At 68.2% G+C, this 16571-nt stretch overlaps 1 protein-coding gene across 6 annotated transcripts in view; it reads right to left on the bottom strand.

Moving 5' to 3' along the window:
• Positions 1–2580: 2580 nt before the first annotated feature.
• ATP8B2 (ATPase phospholipid transporting 8B2) overlaps positions 2581–16571 on the bottom strand; it is a 29947-nt gene continuing 15956 nt past the window's right edge. For 2 of the 6 annotated variants that reach the window (XM_089772572.1, XM_089772569.1), the window contains 16 exons: positions 16036–16079; positions 15769–15934; positions 15354–15542; positions 14917–15032; positions 11614–11778; positions 11414–11525; positions 11042–11147; positions 10797–10950; positions 9864–10047; positions 9554–9777; positions 8751–8873; positions 8309–8539; positions 7387–7525; positions 6875–7005; positions 5090–6223; positions 2581–5041 (listed from right to left, as the gene is read on the bottom strand). In XM_089772572.1, the coding sequence (XP_089628698.1) occupies positions 5939–6223; positions 6875–7005; positions 7387–7525; positions 8309–8539; positions 8751–8873; positions 9554–9777; positions 9864–10047; positions 10797–10950; positions 11042–11147; positions 11414–11525; positions 11614–11778; positions 14917–15032; positions 15354–15542; positions 15769–15934; positions 16036–16079 (2369 nt within the window). In that variant the 3' untranslated portion in view covers positions 2581–5041; positions 5090–5938. The remainder of the gene's footprint in view (positions 5042–5089; positions 6224–6874; positions 7006–7386; positions 7526–8308; positions 8540–8750; positions 8874–9553; positions 9778–9863; positions 10048–10796; positions 10951–11041; positions 11148–11413; positions 11526–11613; positions 11779–14916; positions 15033–15353; positions 15543–15768; positions 15935–16035; positions 16080–16571) is intronic. The other 4 variants (XM_089772574.1, XM_089772573.1, XM_089772571.1 and 1 more) reach the window with 3 other exon arrangements.

Here is a 16571-nt window from a genome sequence, read left to right as displayed (position 1 = left end):
CAGCGGGCACAGCAGCGAGCCGGCTCCCCCCCCCCCTTGCCAGCTGTAACCCGCAGGCCAAAACAGACCAGGGAGGACACGTTCCAGGAGCAAGCGCAAGGCGCCTGCTTGGACGGGGGCCCATAGGCGAGGGGAGGAAGATGCTGCCAGAGGCGATGTGAGCAGAGTGCGCGGACAGAAGGGGCAGGGAACGGGCAGCGAGGGACCAGGAGAGCGTTGGCATCCCTGACAGACGTGCTGGGCCGCCTGGCAGCTTTCCAGGATGTCTACATGCACCACCCGGCCCCCCCACCCCCACTGCCTTTGTGGACCAACATTCCCTACTCGCCGCGTCCCGCCGCCGCCTCTCCAGGGGCCTCACCACGGGGAGGGGGAGTCAGGAGCAGCCTCCCACTCAACCCCCGGGCTGCATCAAGAAGCAACAGGCTGCCACCCAGCCCAGAGCACCAGCTCCGGATCCCGTGTCCCTGCCGTGCTCCCTCCCTGAAAACGCATGAACTTCGAACAGGAGTCTCTTCATTGCTGGTCTGGGGGGCTACAAGTGAGCACACAGTGCCAGCCACCGCGGGCAGAGGCAGGATGCTAAAAGGCGTTTATCAAGGTAACCGGGAAACCGCTGAAAAGGTCGGTGGTTACAGGTTTATAGGGGGGGTGGAGGTTTTCTCCTCCCCCCCCACACACACTGCTGCCTCTGGATCAGAGGCAGTAGCACTGGGGGGGAGGGGCCAGGCAGCTCCGGGGGAGCCAGTGCTCGGGGGGGCGTGTTAAAAGCCAGCCCCTCCCCCCCCACGGCTGCAGAAGCAGGGGAAGAGGGACGGGGAGGCTCCGAGTGTAACCAGGAAGGAGCCCAGGCCACCGGTTAACCGTTTGCACGTCTACACCCCTAACAGCAGCACGGTTCTCAGATCCGGCCCTCAGCCAGCTGCCTTTCAAAGCCTCTGCTTTCCCGCGCCCCTCGCTGCGCCGGCCTGTGTGCCCTGGCGTCTGGCTGCTCAGCAGCACCGGGGGAGCTGTCCCCCGCCCCCCCTCCAGCCCGCCTGCTCTCACACACATTTTGCAGCACACAGCAGGCTGCCGCAATGGGAATGTTGCTTCCACTGGGCCCAGCCCAGGCAGACTCCTGAGCCGTCCCTCGCATCGCCCCAAAGCTCGTTCCACCCCCAGCCTGCACTTGCTCCGCCCGGAGTTCGGGGGGGGAACCTCAGGCCCAGCAGGGCTGGAGCCCACAAAATCTACTAGCCTGGGCCCCCTAGACTCTGGCGTGTGAGGGGGTTGGGGGGAGAGTCTGTCTCCTTAGTCAGGGGCTTCTCGCTTGTGTGCGGCCCCCCACTGATTTTCCTGGGGGTCAATGGACCCCAATCTAAAACCAGTTCCCCGCCCCTGCTGTAGTTGAACTGCTCCTGACTACAGCCCAGGCACAGCGCCATGAGCTACGGGAGCAAGGGGCAGGCTGGGTCGCCAAGGATCACTATTGGCCTTTCAACACCTCCCCTGGAACTTTTCCGGCCGGGGAAGGAAGGCCCGGCTTGCAGCAGGCGTTCTGGAAGACGCGGGCGTCCTGCCCCTTTGCCGACCGGCCCCCCGGTGCTGCCGGCGAAACGGCCCTTGTCCTGGCTCCCTGCGGACCGGTAGCGGTCTGGCTGTGCACACTTCCACAGGGCTACCGCCCCGGCTTCTCCGGAGCAGGCCTCACACCGCAATTCCTGCGTCCGGGCAGGGGAGAGCACTTCACCAACTCCCATGACGGGGCCGGATGCAGGCGCAAGTTTTGCAGCCGGAGCCGACCGGCCCATAGCGGCACCACGGTGCAGCCCCACCAGCCCAGGATGGTCGGACGGCACCAGAACCGTCGTTCTGTACGCCCGGAGGATCGGAGGGCGGGGCATCTGCCAGTCGCTCGGCTCGAACGCTCTGCAGGATGGTGTGCTGGGGACCTCCCGCGACTGGCCCTCGCACGCTCCGGTCACACCCCAGCAGTAGGCGCAGCAAGGCTGGCACCAGCGTTCCGTGCCGATGGGGAAGGGCGCAGGGAGCCAGGGGTACGTGGGTTCCACACCTGCTACAGGTGCTGCCTGGGCTGTCTATGGCTCATGCCCAGCAGGGACTAGGTGCAGTGTAGGGGGCCCTGCTCAGGCTACTGCCATACACAGGGCCCTTGGACCCCCCCCCCTTTCCCTGAGCCAATCCTAGCCAAGTTCCAAAACCCCAGGCGCTCTAGGCCATGCGGATGCCACGACACCCTCGGGACAAGTGGCACGTGCCAGCCTGAGTGCAGAACCCAGCAGCACCACAAGGTGAGAAGCGGCCCTGCCCTCGCTCACAGCCCCCTGGTGTGTGCAAGTCTCTCATTCCCCCGCACCGGTGTTTCCCCTTGCTGCACACAATTCAGCGTCCCAGCTGCCAGAGAAGTCTTTGCACGACAGAGCCCAGCGTGCATGTGCACGAGGATAGCATTGCACGGGGAACGCACACCGTGAAAAGCACCCGTGGCAACAGGCGGGAGGGGGGGCTGGAGGAGGCGGGGGCAAAGCCCGGGCCTCTTCCCCTTTCCTGGTCAGAAAACAGGCCAGGCGAGATCTCTGAAAGATGTTTTTATAAAAGGCTATTTTCTTCCTTGCGCTATACCCATAAAACGATACAATTCGGCAAGTCTAGAAATGTGTAATAAATTATACGGACTGCTCCTCCGGCCCGGCCCCGCCTCCCCCGCCCAACAGAACGAACCAAAAATAGATCCTGTGGCACCGGCCCCTTCCCAACAGACAGTTCCTCTTTGGTATAAAAGTCAGATGCTGGGGGACACGCCCCCCCAGCCCAGCCCCTCCCGCCCTCGCCCCTTCCCAGAAGGGCTTCACGCAACCACAGCTCTCCAGCGCCCAGCCCGCCAGGGGACTCGCGCACCGCACAGAGAGGGAAACTGAGGCACAGAGCCGGTCACAGGTGGAGTCAGTGGCACGGCTGGGAACAGAACTGGGGCGTCCTGGCTCCCAAACCCCTCCCCCGTGGTAAGCGGGCACAGCTTTGTAGTCAGGCCCAGAGGCCAGGAGCTGCAACCCTAGGGGATGGGGGAGGAATGGCCGACACCGTGACCCCCTGCACCATCTGCCCAAGGCCCCCGACATTCACACAGAAATGGACAGGAGGCCCCCCCCAGCTTACTGGGCAAACAAGGATCAGGAGGATGGGGGGATGCACAGCCCCCCCCCCCCAAAACTGGCCTGGACCCATCGTGTGCTCCTGCCCCAGGACTGACCCCGGGGTGTCTGGCAGCCAGGAGGGGCCTTCCCACCCTCTGCCCCTAGATGGATCCCACCTTGCAGGTGTGGGCCCGGGCCCTTCCCAAGGCACCCACAGCCCAGGGCCCCTCCGCCCCACAGCCTCTGGGGGGGCCCAAGCTGCAGCACAACAGGGGGGATTAGGGCTGTGCCAGGGCAGCTCCCTGAGCAAGGCTGCAGGCGCGGCAGTGCCGGTGCCAGGGGCTGCGCCAGGGACCCGGGAATGCGTCCCAAGATGTGCGGAGGTGGGCTCCGATCCCTGTGCAAGAGGAGGGCTGTGCACCATGGGGCACGAGGAGACGGCCAGCAGGGGGGGCGGCTGGTGGGCTCCGATCCCCGTGCAAGAGGAGGGCCGTGCACCATGGGGCACGAGGAGACGGCCAGCAGGGGGGGCGGCTGGTGGGCTCCGATCCCTGTGCAAGAGGGGGGCCGTGCACCATGGGGCACGAGGAGACGGCCAGCAGGGGGGGCGGCTGGTGGGCTCCGATCCCCGTGCAAGAGGAGGGCCGTGCACCATGGGGCACGAGGAGACGGCCAGCAGGGATGGGGGGGGCGGCTGGTGGGCTCCGATCCCCGTGCACGAGGAGGGCCGTGCACCATGGGGCACGAGGAGACGGCCAGCAGGGATGGGAGGGGGGGCGGCTGGTGGGCTCCGATCCCCGTGCAAGAGGAGGACCGTGCACCATGGGGCACGAGGAGACGGCCAGCAGGGATGGGGGGGGCGGCTGGTGGGCTCCGATCCCCGTGCAAGAGGAGGGCCGTGCACCATGGGGCACGAGGAGACGGCCAGCAGAGATGGGAGGGGGGGCGGCTGGTGGGCTCCGATCCCTGTGCAAGAGGAGGGCCGTGCACCATGGGGCACGAGGAGACGGCCAGCAGAGATGGGAGGGGGGGCGGCTGGTGGGCTCCGATCCCTGTGCAAGAGGAGGGCCGTGCACCATGGGGCACGAGGAGACGGCCAGCAGAGATGGGAGGGGGGGCGGCTGGTGGGCTCCGATCCCTGTGCAAGAGGAGGGCCGTGCACCATGGGGCACGAGGAGACGGCCAGCAGGGATGGGGGGGGGCGGCTGGTGGGCTCCGATCCCTGTGCAAGAGGAGGGCCGTGCACCATGGGGCACGAGGAGACGGCCAGCAGGGATGGGGGGGGGCGGCTGGTGGGCTCCGATCCCTGTGCACGAGGAGGGCCGTGCACCATGGGGCACGAGGAGACGGCCAGCAGGGATGGGAGGGGGGGCGGCTGGTGGGCTCCGATCCCTGTGCAAGAGGAGGGCCGTGCACCATGGGGCACGAGGAGACGGCCAGCAGGGATGGGAGGGGGGGCGGCTGGTGGGCTCCGATCCCCGTGCAAGAGGAGGGCCGTGCACCATGGGGCACGAGGAGACGGCCGGCAGGGCCGGGAAGGGGGGCGGCTGGGGGCCCCACGGGAGGTGGCTTGGAAGGTCCCTGGGACCCTGCGTGTTCCCAGCAGGGAGGGGAAGGGAGGCAGCCCCAGAACAGCCGGGGGATTGCGAAAGGCTCCCGGGTGCGGGAGAGTGAATCACGACCAGCCTGTCAACAAGGCCGGGCCGGGCCGGAGTCTGGGAGAGGGGCTGCTTCCCCTTTCCCGGCCGGGGAGAAATCGCAGGGCACAGCCGGGGGGGCCAGCAGCCCAGCCAAGAGCCTGGGGGGCTGGGAAAGGCCCAGGGCCCCCCGCAGCAAGGAGCCTCCAGGGCCCTGCTCAGACACTGGCCACTTCCGGGGCCTTGCTCCCGCGGCCTGGCCCCAGCCTGTAACAGCCCCCTAGCGCCCCGTCTGCCCCCAGCCCGGCCCCCAGCCTGTAACAGCCCCCTAGCGCCCCGTCTGCCCCCAGCCAGGCCCCCAGCCTGCGAGCCCAGGGGCTGACCCCGACCGGCCCCCAGCCTGCGAGCCCAGGGCCTGGCCCCGACCGGCCCCCAGCTCCGGCCCCCAGCCTGCGAGCCCAGGGGCTGACCCCGACCGGCCCCCAGCCTGCGAGCCCAGGGGCTGACCCCGACCGGCCCCCAGCTCCGGCCCCCAGCCTGCGAGCCCAGGGGCTGGCCCCGACCGGCCCCCAGCTCCGGCCCCCAGCCTGCGAGCCCAGGGCCTGGCCCCGACCGGCCCCCAGCTCCGGCCCCCAGCCTGCGAGCCCAGGGGCAGGCCCCGGCCAGCCCCAGCTCCGGCCCAGAGCCTGCGGGGGTCAGGTCCCTGCCCAGTCGCAGAGAGGTTCACCATGGGCAGAGAAACAAAACCAGACCCGAACTCCTCCATGCCACGGCTCAGACCGAGGGGCCCTCGGGGTTGGCACCACCCCCCGGCCGTGGCGCTGGGGCTGCCTGCGCGAGGAGTGCGTGTCCCAGACGCCACGTCCAGCCGGCTCCGGGGGAGGCTCCGTGTGCTGCACGGCGAGGTCGGCAGACACCCCGGTGGCGGGAGGGCCCCGTGCCCGCCGTGTCTCTAGCGTTACATTCGCGCCGCCCCGGGGCAGCGTGCGCTCCGGCCGGGGGGCCGGGAAAGGCGCAGGGGCCGGCCTCCGCCTCCAAACCTCGGCGCCTCCCGTTGCCGCGGCCATGGCGTCTCCCGAGGACCCGCAGCAGCTGCACCCGCCGTGGGCTGCGGCGGGACCGTTGGCGGGCTGGCCTGGGGGTGAGACTCGGCGCCCCCCGGCCTCAGCCCTTGAGCGGCTTGTCGCCCCCGCCGCTGGGGCTGCTGGCCGTGCTGTCCCCCCCCTTCTTCTTGCGCAGGGTCTCGATCCAGCTGGCGCTGGAGCGGGCGGCGAAGCTGGAGAGCGCCAGGGAGCTGAGCCGCATGTTCTTGCCCGACATGATGAGCTCGCCGAAGCCCTCCTGGTGGGAGAAGGCGTAGCCGGAGCGCCGCGAGCCGGCCCGGCCCACCCGCCGCATGCACCGGTGCTGCGCCCGCTGCTTCTTCCGCACCAGCTGGGTGTAGCGCACCTGCGGGCACAGAGCCAGGAGCCTCTGGAGACTGGGCGGCGGCGGGGGGGGGGGGGGGGGAGGCCCAGCCAGCGCAAATGGAGCTCCCCGCCCGGCAGCTCAGCACAAGAGCCTCTGCAGAGGCCGAGAGGTTCCAGCGAGCGGGCAGGAACGGGGCGGGGGTGGGCTGGCCCTGAGGAGCCCCCCAACCCTGGCCACGTGGAGACAGACCCAGAACATGCTCCATGGCAGGGGGTGCCGGGCAAGGGGGGCGCGGTTCATGGGCAGTGCTGAGGGAGGGGGACATGGTTCCTGGGAGGCACTCGTGGACGGAGGCGTGGGGAAGAGGGTGCAGTCCCTGGGAGGCGCCGGGAGAGGGGGGCAGTGCTGGGGAAGGGGAGACACGATCCCTGGGAGGCACTGGGGGGGGGGGGGGGCGCGGTCCCTGGGAGGCGCCGGGGGAGGGGGAGACACGATCCCTGGGAGGCACTGGGGGGGGGGGGGGGGGCGCGGTCCCTGGGAGGCACTGGGGGGGGCGCAGTCCCTGGGAGGCGCTGGGGGGGGTCCCTGGGAGGAGTCAGGGGAGGGGGGGCGCGGTCCCTGGGAGGAGTCAGGGGAGGGGGCGCGGTCCCTGGACAGTGCCAGGGCCCCGGCTCGGCCGCACGCGCTCACCGTGTCCGAGAGCTCGGGCTTCAGGTCCAGCTTGAGGAAGCGGAAGGCCACGACGGGCACGATGCAGACCACGGTGGTGAGCGTGATGGTGAGCCAGACCGTGGGCTGGGCCAGCGTGTTCTGGGCGTTCCCTGCGTGGCAGGAGGGGAGAGACCTGAGACCCAGGGTGGGGGGGGACCCTGGGGTGCAGCTGCCCCATTCCCCTGCCACGAAGGAGGCTGCAGCCGGGGCCCCTGCCAGCCGGGAAGGGAGCAGAGTTCAGTGAGCGCACGGACCACCCCACCCCTTCAGAAACCTGCCCACGGCCCGCTCTCGGGAGAGCCCCTGGGCAGCAGGCGGCTGGCGTCGCAGAGGGCTGGGGGTCGGGGGCTGGAAGCAGTGGGGGGCTGGCGTCACGGGGGGCTGGGGGCTGTAGGGGATGGAGTTGCGGGGGGTAGTGAGGGGCTGGCGTCATGGGGGGCTGGGGGGGCCGCAGGGGCTGGCGTCAGGGGGACCGGGGGGGCCGCACTCACCCACGAAGCGGAACTGGTTGGGGAACATCTGGAAGAGGCCGTCGCTGTGCATGGCGAAGAGGATGGCGAAGTACACGGCCAGGCTGCCCCAGATGAAGAAGTGGTTGATGGCCGTCCAGAAGCCCGTGTCCAGCCCGATCTGGGGGGAGGGGAGAGCTGAGGGGCAGCCGGGGACAGGCAGGGGGAGATCCTCGGCCCCCCATCACCCAGCATCACAGAGCCCACGGCAGAGGCCCAGCGCCTTTCTCAGGGCCCAGCCCCACACACTCCACCCAGCCTGAATCCTGGCCCCCTCTGGGGTGGGGCCCAGCCTCAAGCCTCCCACCCAGCCCCACACACCCTGCCCAGCCTGAGACCTGGCCCCCTCTGGGGCGGGGTCCAGCTTCACGCCTCCCACCCAGCCCCACACACCCTGCCCAGCCTGAGACCTGGCCCCCTCTGGGGCGGGGCACGTCGGAGACGCCCCGACCCTGCACCCCCACCGCCGGCCAGTGGAGTAGAAGGGTCACGGCCTCTCCAGGCGCGATGCCGACACCGGAGCCAGGGCAGAGCCCAGTCCTCTTGGGGGAGGGGTCACAGGCCCCCGACCCCCCCGGCCTGGACTTAGCCTGCTCTCCTCCGCTTCCCCCAGCCTGCCCTGCCCCCAGCCAGGTGGCGTCTCCCCCCCTTGTTCCCTGCCCAGGCTGGGCCGAGGTGTCTGGGCCAATCCACACGTGGGGGAGTCCGTGGGAATCCCACAGCGCAGCCAGGTGGGGGCACCGGGTCACAGAGCAGACGGGGGGGGGGCTGTGTCACACCCCCACACGCTCAGCCTAGCCCAAGACTTGGCCACCTATGAGGCGTGGCCCAGCGCCTGCCCCACGGCTCGCGACCTGTCTGCCGGGCCGGCCTGGGGGGCCCTGGAAGGCCGAGGGGGACCCACCTGCACGCTGACCACGATCACCAGGGAGGTGGCCACGGTGACGGCGAAGGACTGGTAGTCGGCCAGCTGGGCGCCGTCGGCGAAGACGCCGTAGGGGATGAAGAACATGAGCACGGAGGCGTAGATGCCCTGGGCGATGCAGATGAAGAACTCGCGCTTGTTGAAGAGCAGGTTGAGCTGGCCTGGCTCGTACAGCTTGGGGTACTCCATACTGCGCTGCTCCGTCACGTCCTGGGGGGCAGGCGGGTGAGCCGGGGCCCTGCGCAGGCCAGGCCCCCCGCAGAGGGCTCCCAGCAGGGCGAGTCGCTTGGGACGTGCCTGGAGGCCACCTGGCCGGGCGGGGGCCCTGCCGTGCCCCGAGCGCCCCCCCACAAGGCTCCATGGGCACAGGAGACGGGCTGGGCCCCCAGCTGCCCCCGCCCCGCCCGGAGGGGAGCCCTACCTGGTCAAACACCCCCATGGCGAGCACCGGCAGCGAGGTGTAGACGATGTTGTAGAGCGTGATGAAGTACTGGTCGTAGACCGTCTGCCGGGACAGCGGGGTCAGGCGGGGGGGCAGACACCCCTGCCCCCGGGAACAGGCCAGTCACTCGCCCCCTTCTCCTGGAGACGGGCATGCCCACCCGCCCCGGCTCTGCGCGCCCCACCCCCGCTCTGTGCCCCCTGCCAGATACATTCTCTGCGACCCCCCCATTCTGCGCTTCCCCCCACCCCCGCTCTGTGCCCCCTGCCAGATACATTCTCTGCGACCCCCCCATTCCGCGCCTCCCCCCCCCACCCCCCCCCACCCCCGCTCTGTGCCCCCTGCCAGATACATTCTCTGCCTGCCCCCAACTCTGCAACCCCCCCCTGTTCTGAGCTCCCCACTAAGACATGTGCTCCCCCCACCTCTGCGCTGCCCCACGGCAGACACACGCCCCCCCCCCCCCCCCCATCCTCCCAGGCCATCCCCAAATGCTGAAGAACCAGATGAGCAGCCCGGCTCTGCCCCCAGGGATGAACCAGCCCCAGGCAGGGGGGCTGGAAGGGGCTGCCCTGAGACCTGCCAGTCTGATGGCACCAGCCTGCCCCACAGGGAGGGGGCAGCCCGTGCAGGCCCCCTGGCTGGTTTCACAATGGGCCAGGCGCCTGAGGAGTGCCACAGCCCGTCCCCGCCCACCGGGACCTCCCCCCCCGGGGCCCATGGGTGCCGGCCCCGCGCCACCTTCCCTCCCCGCCCCGGAGGCGTCCGCCGGGACCCCGCACCTGGGCCGAGAAGCCGCAGAAGAAGCCGAACCAGAAGTGGACCATGGTGAAGGCGAAGTTCTTGTAGAAGAAGTAGCAGAGGAACTTGCACATGCGCAGGTAGGACCAGCGCCCGTGCACCAGCAGGAGGCGCTGCAGGAACCGGAACTGGGCGAAGGAGTAGTCGGAGGCCAGCACCGCCTGGATGCCCTCCTGCCCGCTGATGCCCACGCCGATGTGGGCGGCTGCGGGGCAGAGACGGGCGGGTCAGCGGGGCTCCGGCGGCCCAGCCCCACAGGGCCCCACCAGGGAGAACGCCCCCCCCGCTCACTCTTGATCATGCTGACGTCGTTGGCGCCGTCGCCGATGGCCAGCGTCACGGCCTTCTTGTGCTTCTTCACCAGCTCCACCACCTGGGCCTTCTGCAGGGGGGTCACCCGGCAGCAGATCACCGCCTTGCAGGCGCAGGCCGTCTCCAGGAACTCCAGCTCCATGTCGGCCTCCAGCGCGTGGGCCTGCGGGCGGCAGGGTCAGCGGGAAGGGCGGGGGGCAGCGGGGCTCGGCGGGAACGGTGCAGGGGGGCAGCGGGGCTCGGCGGGAACGGTGCAGGGGGGGCAGCGGGGCTCGGCAGGAACGGTGCAGGGGGGGCAGGAACGGGGGGGGGCAGGGGGGGCAGCGGGGCTCGGCGGGAACGGTGCTGGGGGGGGCAGCGGGGCTCGGCGGGAACGGTGCGGGGGGGGCAGCGGGGCTCGGCGGGAACGGTGCAGGGGGGGCAGCGGGGCTCAGCACCAGGCAGCACGCGGGAGGGGCTTGGGGCCCCAGCAGACACACAGGGTGTGGGGCACTTGACTGCACCCTCAGGGACAGCAGGACAGAGGGAGGGAGGCCTAGAATAGCAGTTGGTGGGGTGGGGGGAGGCCAGGGCCAGACTGGCGGGGGCTACGGGGAACTGGGGGCAGCAGGAGAGCTGGGGGGGGGGGGAGGGGGCTACGGGGAACTGGGGGCAGCAGGAGAGCTGGGGGGGAGGGGGCTACGGGGAACTGGGGGCAGCAGGAGAGCTGGGGGGGGAGGGGGCTACGGGGAACTGGGGGCAGCAGGAGAGCTGGGGGGGGAGGGGGCTACGGGGAACTGGGGGCAGCAGGAGAGCGGGGGGGGAGGGGGCTACGGGGAACTGGGGGCAGCAGGAGAGCTGGGGGGGAGGCCAAGGCCGGACTGGCGGGGGCTCCGGGGGGCACCGGCGGAGCAGGAGAAGCACCCCCCTTACCAGGCTGTGGCCGTTGATGACCAGGGCGTACTCGCCCGCGACGGCCTCCAGCACGGCGGGCAGCCCGGAGGCCGGGGCAGACAAGGGGAGTTTCTCTTGGCAGAAGCCGTTGCCCACGGCGCGCGCCGAGTCCATCATCTTCTCCCGGGCTTTCCTGGGGGGCGGGAGGAGGTGAGCTGGGCTCCCGCCCGCAGCGCGGGGCCCGGGATGGGGTCTGCTCCCCGCCCCCGCCGCCCCGCCCTCACCTGAGCTCCTCGCGCACCTCCAGCACGGTGTGGCCCGTCACCAGGAACACCTCCGTCATGTCGTCCGTCAGCATCTTGCAGGAGTAGCCGATGTTCACGGCCGTCTCTGGGGAGGGGAGCGTGGGCTGAGCGGGGGAGCCCGCCCACAAAGCACCGGGGACCAGCTCCCCCTGCCGGGATCCCCCTCCCCTGCGGCCTGGCGGGCTCCAGGGCTTTGCTCCCCGGTGCCAGGCCGGAGGAGGCCCTGCCGTGGCCGCAGAGGGTCACCGGGGTCCCGCCCCGGGGTCGGAGGGGCTGGCGGTTTGGCCTGAGCCCGGCGATTGGAGACCCGGGCAGGGCCCCCCAGACCGGCTCCCCTCTGCCCGGCCTCACCTTGCTTGTCCCCGGTCAGCACCCAGATCTTGATGTTGGCCAGTGTGAGGAGCGCGATGGTTTCAGGGACACCCTGCTGCAGTTTGTCCTCGATGGCCGTGGCCCCCAGCAGCTGGGCAGAGAGAGGAGACACGGCGGTGACTCCGGGGCACCCCCTCGCCCCACAACCGGCCCCCCCCCCACGCCTCCAGCCCACCTACCATCATGTCCTGCTCCACTTCCTCGTACAGGCGGGCCAGCCGGTCCTCCCGGCCCTCGGGGGCCACGCTGGCTCGCAGCAGCTGCTCAGCCCAGCCCTCATAGTAGCCTTCCTCCAGGTCCTTATAGGCCAGCACCAGCGTCCGCAGCCCGTCGCCGGCGTATTCCTGTGGGGCAGGGGCACGTCAGCTCCCAAGCCGAACGGGCGCCCCCCAGCCAGCCCCGGGCGATGATCCAGGGCCACACGCCCCATGGCAGCACCGAGGACCCAAAGCTGCCCGGGTGCAGACCCCCGAGTTTTGTAAGGTGCTTAACGAGCAGCATGAGAATGAACAAACGACCCCAGCTCCGCCAGCCCCCTTCTCTGGGGGAGCAACAGTCTTCTAGGCCCTTCGTAAAGACACGGCAGGCAAACTGCTTGGCTATGTCTACACTGGCGCGGTCTTGCGCCGGAAGTATGCAAATGAGGCTAAGCGTGGAATATCGCCCCGCCTCATTTGCATATCCAATGAACCGCCATTTTGCGGAAGAGGCTCTTGCGCCAGGAGCTGTCTGCACGGCCCCTTCTTGCGCAAGAAAAGCCCTCGTAGGCAATGCCGCCACGCTGAGTATTTCCAGGCATGACGGCGTTGCGCAAGAGGGCTTTTCTTGCGCAAGAAGGGGCTGTGTAGACGCTCCTAGCGCAAGAGCCTCTTCTGCAAAAATGGCGGCTCATTCATTATGCAAATGAGGCACGGCGATATTCCACACTTAACCTCATTTGCATATCTCTGGCGCAAGACCGCGCCCTTGTGTCTGTATCGGACGTCCCGACGGAAGATCAGCAGGACCCTTGTGAGTCAGGACCCGCTGATCTCAGGAGTAGTTGGAATATGGATTGTGTTATACAGAAACAAGGAGGAACGAATTCAAAGTTTGTACTAATAGAAGCTTGGTACTGAAATCGGTGGATATCGTGTGTGAACCACTGTCTCCCTTTTCCCGGGTGTGAACTGCTTGTGTAGTTCCTGGGGAGGGGGAGTGAAGGAACGTGGAACGTGAGTGTTTGGAGAGAGAACGACTTGGAGGCCCAGCAGTTTTAATCCCAGACAGTGGAAGAAGGGAGGGGGCTGGAAGACTCAGAGGCGTCCAGGTACCATACATTGGGCCCAATACAAAGCAGACCAATGCAGGACATATGGACATATGCAGGACATTCCCCCCCGGCCCATGGAGCGTGTGCTGTGACTGGCAGGGAGAAGGTGTGAGCTTCTAATCAGGGTTTGAAATCTAGAAGCCTCTGCTCATTGGTTGAGCCTTAATCAAGGGGAGGGGCTATCAGGCAGTCCAGGGCTTTATAAAGGAGTGAGTCAGTGAGCAGGGAGTTTGGAGAGGGAGTGGGGAAGGGGGTGAGATACACTCGCCGTTCTTTAACACCTTTTCACTGCTCTCCTGCCCTTCAGGGAGGCACTGACGAACAACTGAGGAATCTCTCCAAAGGAAGGCAGGGATGGACGGGGATAGCTCGGCTGTTGTTACCTGCACAGCATGTGCCATGTTTGTCTTCCTCCCGGAAGAAAAAGGGGATTTCATCTGCACTAAGTGCTAGCTGGTCACCATTTTGGAAGAAAAAATGAGAGGATTGGAGACCCAAGTATTGACCCTACGTTCCATCAGAGAGGATGAAGACTTCCTTGATAGAGGGCAGCGTTTAATTCTGCAGGCACACCAGGGTGAAAAGCCAGTCTGGGCAGTACTGGGCAAGGAAGAAAACTGGCAGCATGTGCTGTTACAAACAAGATGGCCTTGAAATCAACACTGGGAGGGACTAGGGTTGCCAGGTGACCAGTATTGACACCTCCTTTCCCCGGACAGGCGGCGAAAATACCAGCTGCTGGCCCAGAGCAGGAACAAGATGGCAGCAGCCTGTTAGGGCCAAAAAGCCTCAAAAGCATTTCTTAAAGGGGCCATGCTGGTTTGTTTGGTTTTTTTGCCCAACAACTTTGGTCTCCCCCTTTTTTTTCCCCCCTCAACAGAATTTTCCCCCCCTGGTGTTTGTTTTTGGGGGGGGGATGGGGAGTGTTTGGTATTTTTGGTTACATCATCTGGCAACCCTAGGAAGGAGACAGACATACCGATGTCAGATGGCAAGAAATGACTTCCAAGAAAACAGAAGTTAAAACGGGGATCGATTTAGGGCTGACGAAGCAAAATGCACAGACCCGAATGGGGGAGACGTCCTCTAAAAGATGGAGCGTCTTGCATGAATCTCCGGGTCTCGTCAGCATCGGAGCATCGGTCCGGCCCAAGAGAAGCCCCCACTCCTCCCCCCACACTGAACTTCCTTGGCCAGTGTGAGGAAGTGGGGAGTTCGGGGGGCTCAGAGGGGGGCACGCAGGGCCCGGAAGTTACCGGTTTAATGTGACGGGGGGGGGGAGTTTGTTGTTTCAGAGAACAGCGGCGTTTGGTGCCCTGGTGTCCCCGGCCCCACTGAGAAGACACGGCGGGTTCTGGCCAGAGACAGACAAGGGGCTGCAGAGAGGGGGGAGAACACTGGGCGGGGAGGGGGGCGGAGAAGAGGGGCCCAGGCGACCCTGTTTCCCAGGGAGAAGACAATGGCCGGGGGAGGGGCTGTGGCTGGGGGTACTGGGGGCTCTGCTGGGAGACGGGGGCTGAGGGCGGAGCAGGCAGGACTCAGCCGGCTGCAGGGAGGCTGACGTGCGGGCGGAGGCCCCGGCCGACTGGCCTGACGGATCCGTTGCTGCGCCCAAAGCTCCATAGACCCCCTGTTCTGTGCTGGCCGGAGTCGCTCTGGGCTGGGGAACAGGGGGGCGCTAGTCCCCAGGGGCCAGAGGGAGGGGACCCCCCGAAGGGGCTCATGGCGGAGGCAGGCGGGTTAAGGCCGAGAGGCACCGTCCCAGAAGTTGAGGGGCGGACCCCCGGGGAGAGGGGCCCCCCAGAGAGGGTCGCCGCACTGGAGTGGCTCCCTGAGAAAGGGCCGTCTCACAGGCGCTGGGCTGGAGGGGGCTCCCCGAGAAGGGGCGGCCGCCCTGGAGCCGAGGGGCCAAGTGCAGCCACCACCTGTGAGCCGGGACAGCCAGTAAGTTACTGTGAGCAGCAGACTGGTGAGTTTCAGCAAAGACAAGACTTGGGGGGACGTGTCTTTCTGAAGCAGGTGCTCCTGGCTTTCTGCCGTATTCGCAATACACGCGGCGCGCTGCCTCTCCCCCAAGATCCCGTGTGCTGCTTACAAGCGTCACGCTGGGCCCCCCCCAGCCCCGAGGGCCCCGTGGCCCCACAGCGCAGCACCCAGGGGCCCCACTCACATTCAGATGGTCGGTGGTGACATTCAGCAGCTCGGGGTGGGCGGGGTGCAGTCGCTCCAGCAGGATGGTGTCGGCTCCTTTGCAGTACAGACGGATCCGGCCCTCGGGGCTCCGCACTGGGGAAGCAAGGCACTGCTGGGCCACGCGGGGACAGAGCAGCCAAGGGGCGCAGCCCCTGGGCCAGCCAAGCCGACACGGGGCAGGCTGCAAAGGCCAGGCCCCCACCCAGAGCCGCGAAGGGAGAATCTCCGGGGTGGGGGGGGGGGTCAGAGACAGGTGATCCTGACCTGCCCTCCCCAAGCCCCACAAGCAGGGGGCAGCGGGACCACAAGGCCCATCCAGCAGCCTCAGGCCTGCGCACGCCACGGAGCAGAACATCCCCTCCGGAACCCCCAGGCGCGGCTGGTGAGCCCCCGCGGCCCTGCCCCCCCGCTCACCGATGACGGACATGCGCTTGCGGACGTTGTTGAAGTCCAGGATGGCCAGCAGCTGGTAGGTGACGGCCCGGCCCAGCTCCTGCACCGTGATGGTCTTGGGGGTGCGCGAGCGGAAGACGAAGCCGAAGTTCCTGGCAGCCGTGACCAGCGCCCCCTCGTCCGGGGACTGCGCCTTGTAGTACAGCTCCCCTAGGGCACGGTGGGAGGGGCCGGTCACGCTGGGCCCTGGGCGGGAAGGGCCGAGCCCCCACGCACCCCAAGGGCCGACAGCCCCACCACAGGGGAGAGGGCCCAAGCACACCCCTGCCCCCTGGAACCGCCCCACGGGAAACCGCCCAAGCCCCCTCCCCCACAGGAAGATGCCCCAAGACCCCCTCCCCCTCTCTGAGCTGGAGCCCCCAGCACGCCCCCCCACCTTCGCTCTTCTCCTCAGACATGACGGTGTGGCAGAGTGAGAGCAGGCGGAAGAACTCGTGGACGTGCGGGTCGCCCAGCCGCACGGCCTGCAGCAGGCTGGGGTCCCAGAACCGGAACCGCGGGTCGGCCAGCGGGTTGAAGGAGAAGTCGACCGGCTCCGTCCTCTAGGGAGGGCGAGAGAGTTACCCCCGGACGGGCCCTGGCCCCGGCCCCGCCACGGGTGGGCACCCCGCCAGGCAAGCAGCCCCCCCAGAGCGGCTCCTACCTCTCCCAGCTCCGCCTTGTGCCCCAGCACGTCCAGCACGTCACCTGCACACAGAGCACAGGGGTAACGCAGGGCCCAGCCAGCGCCGCATGGGGCAGGGCGCCGGGAGCCAGGCCAGGCCCTGCCGGCCTCCCTGCCGCCCACGAGCTCTCTGCCGCCAGCCTCTGCCCAGCCCTGGCTGGGACCCCGTGCCCGACAGCCACCCGTCGACCCAGCACCTGGCACCCCCCACCCTGGCATGCATGGGACCTCGCGCCAGGCACGCCCACCCCTGGGACCCCGCACCTAGCACCCCCCACCCCAATGCACCTGGGACCCCGCACCCAAACACGCTCAACACCCTGTGCCTGGGACCCCGCACCCAGCATCCCCCACCCCAACACACCTAGGACCCTCCACCCGGACACGCTCAAGACCCCGTGCCTGGGACCCTGCACCCAGCACCCCCCACCCCAACACACCTAGGACCCTCCACCCGGACACGCTCAAGACCCCGTGCCTGGGACCCCCACCCCAACGCACCTGGGACCTTGCAC

Source organism: Pelodiscus sinensis, chromosome 22 (assembly GCF_052426305.1).
Source record: "Pelodiscus sinensis isolate ZL-2025 chromosome 22, ASM5242630v1, whole genome shotgun sequence".
NCBI classification, from domain to species: Eukaryota; Metazoa; Chordata; order Testudines; family Trionychidae; genus Pelodiscus; species Pelodiscus sinensis.
The sequence above is the reverse complement of the archived record's forward strand: the minus strand, read 5'-3'. Positions and strand labels throughout refer to the sequence as shown.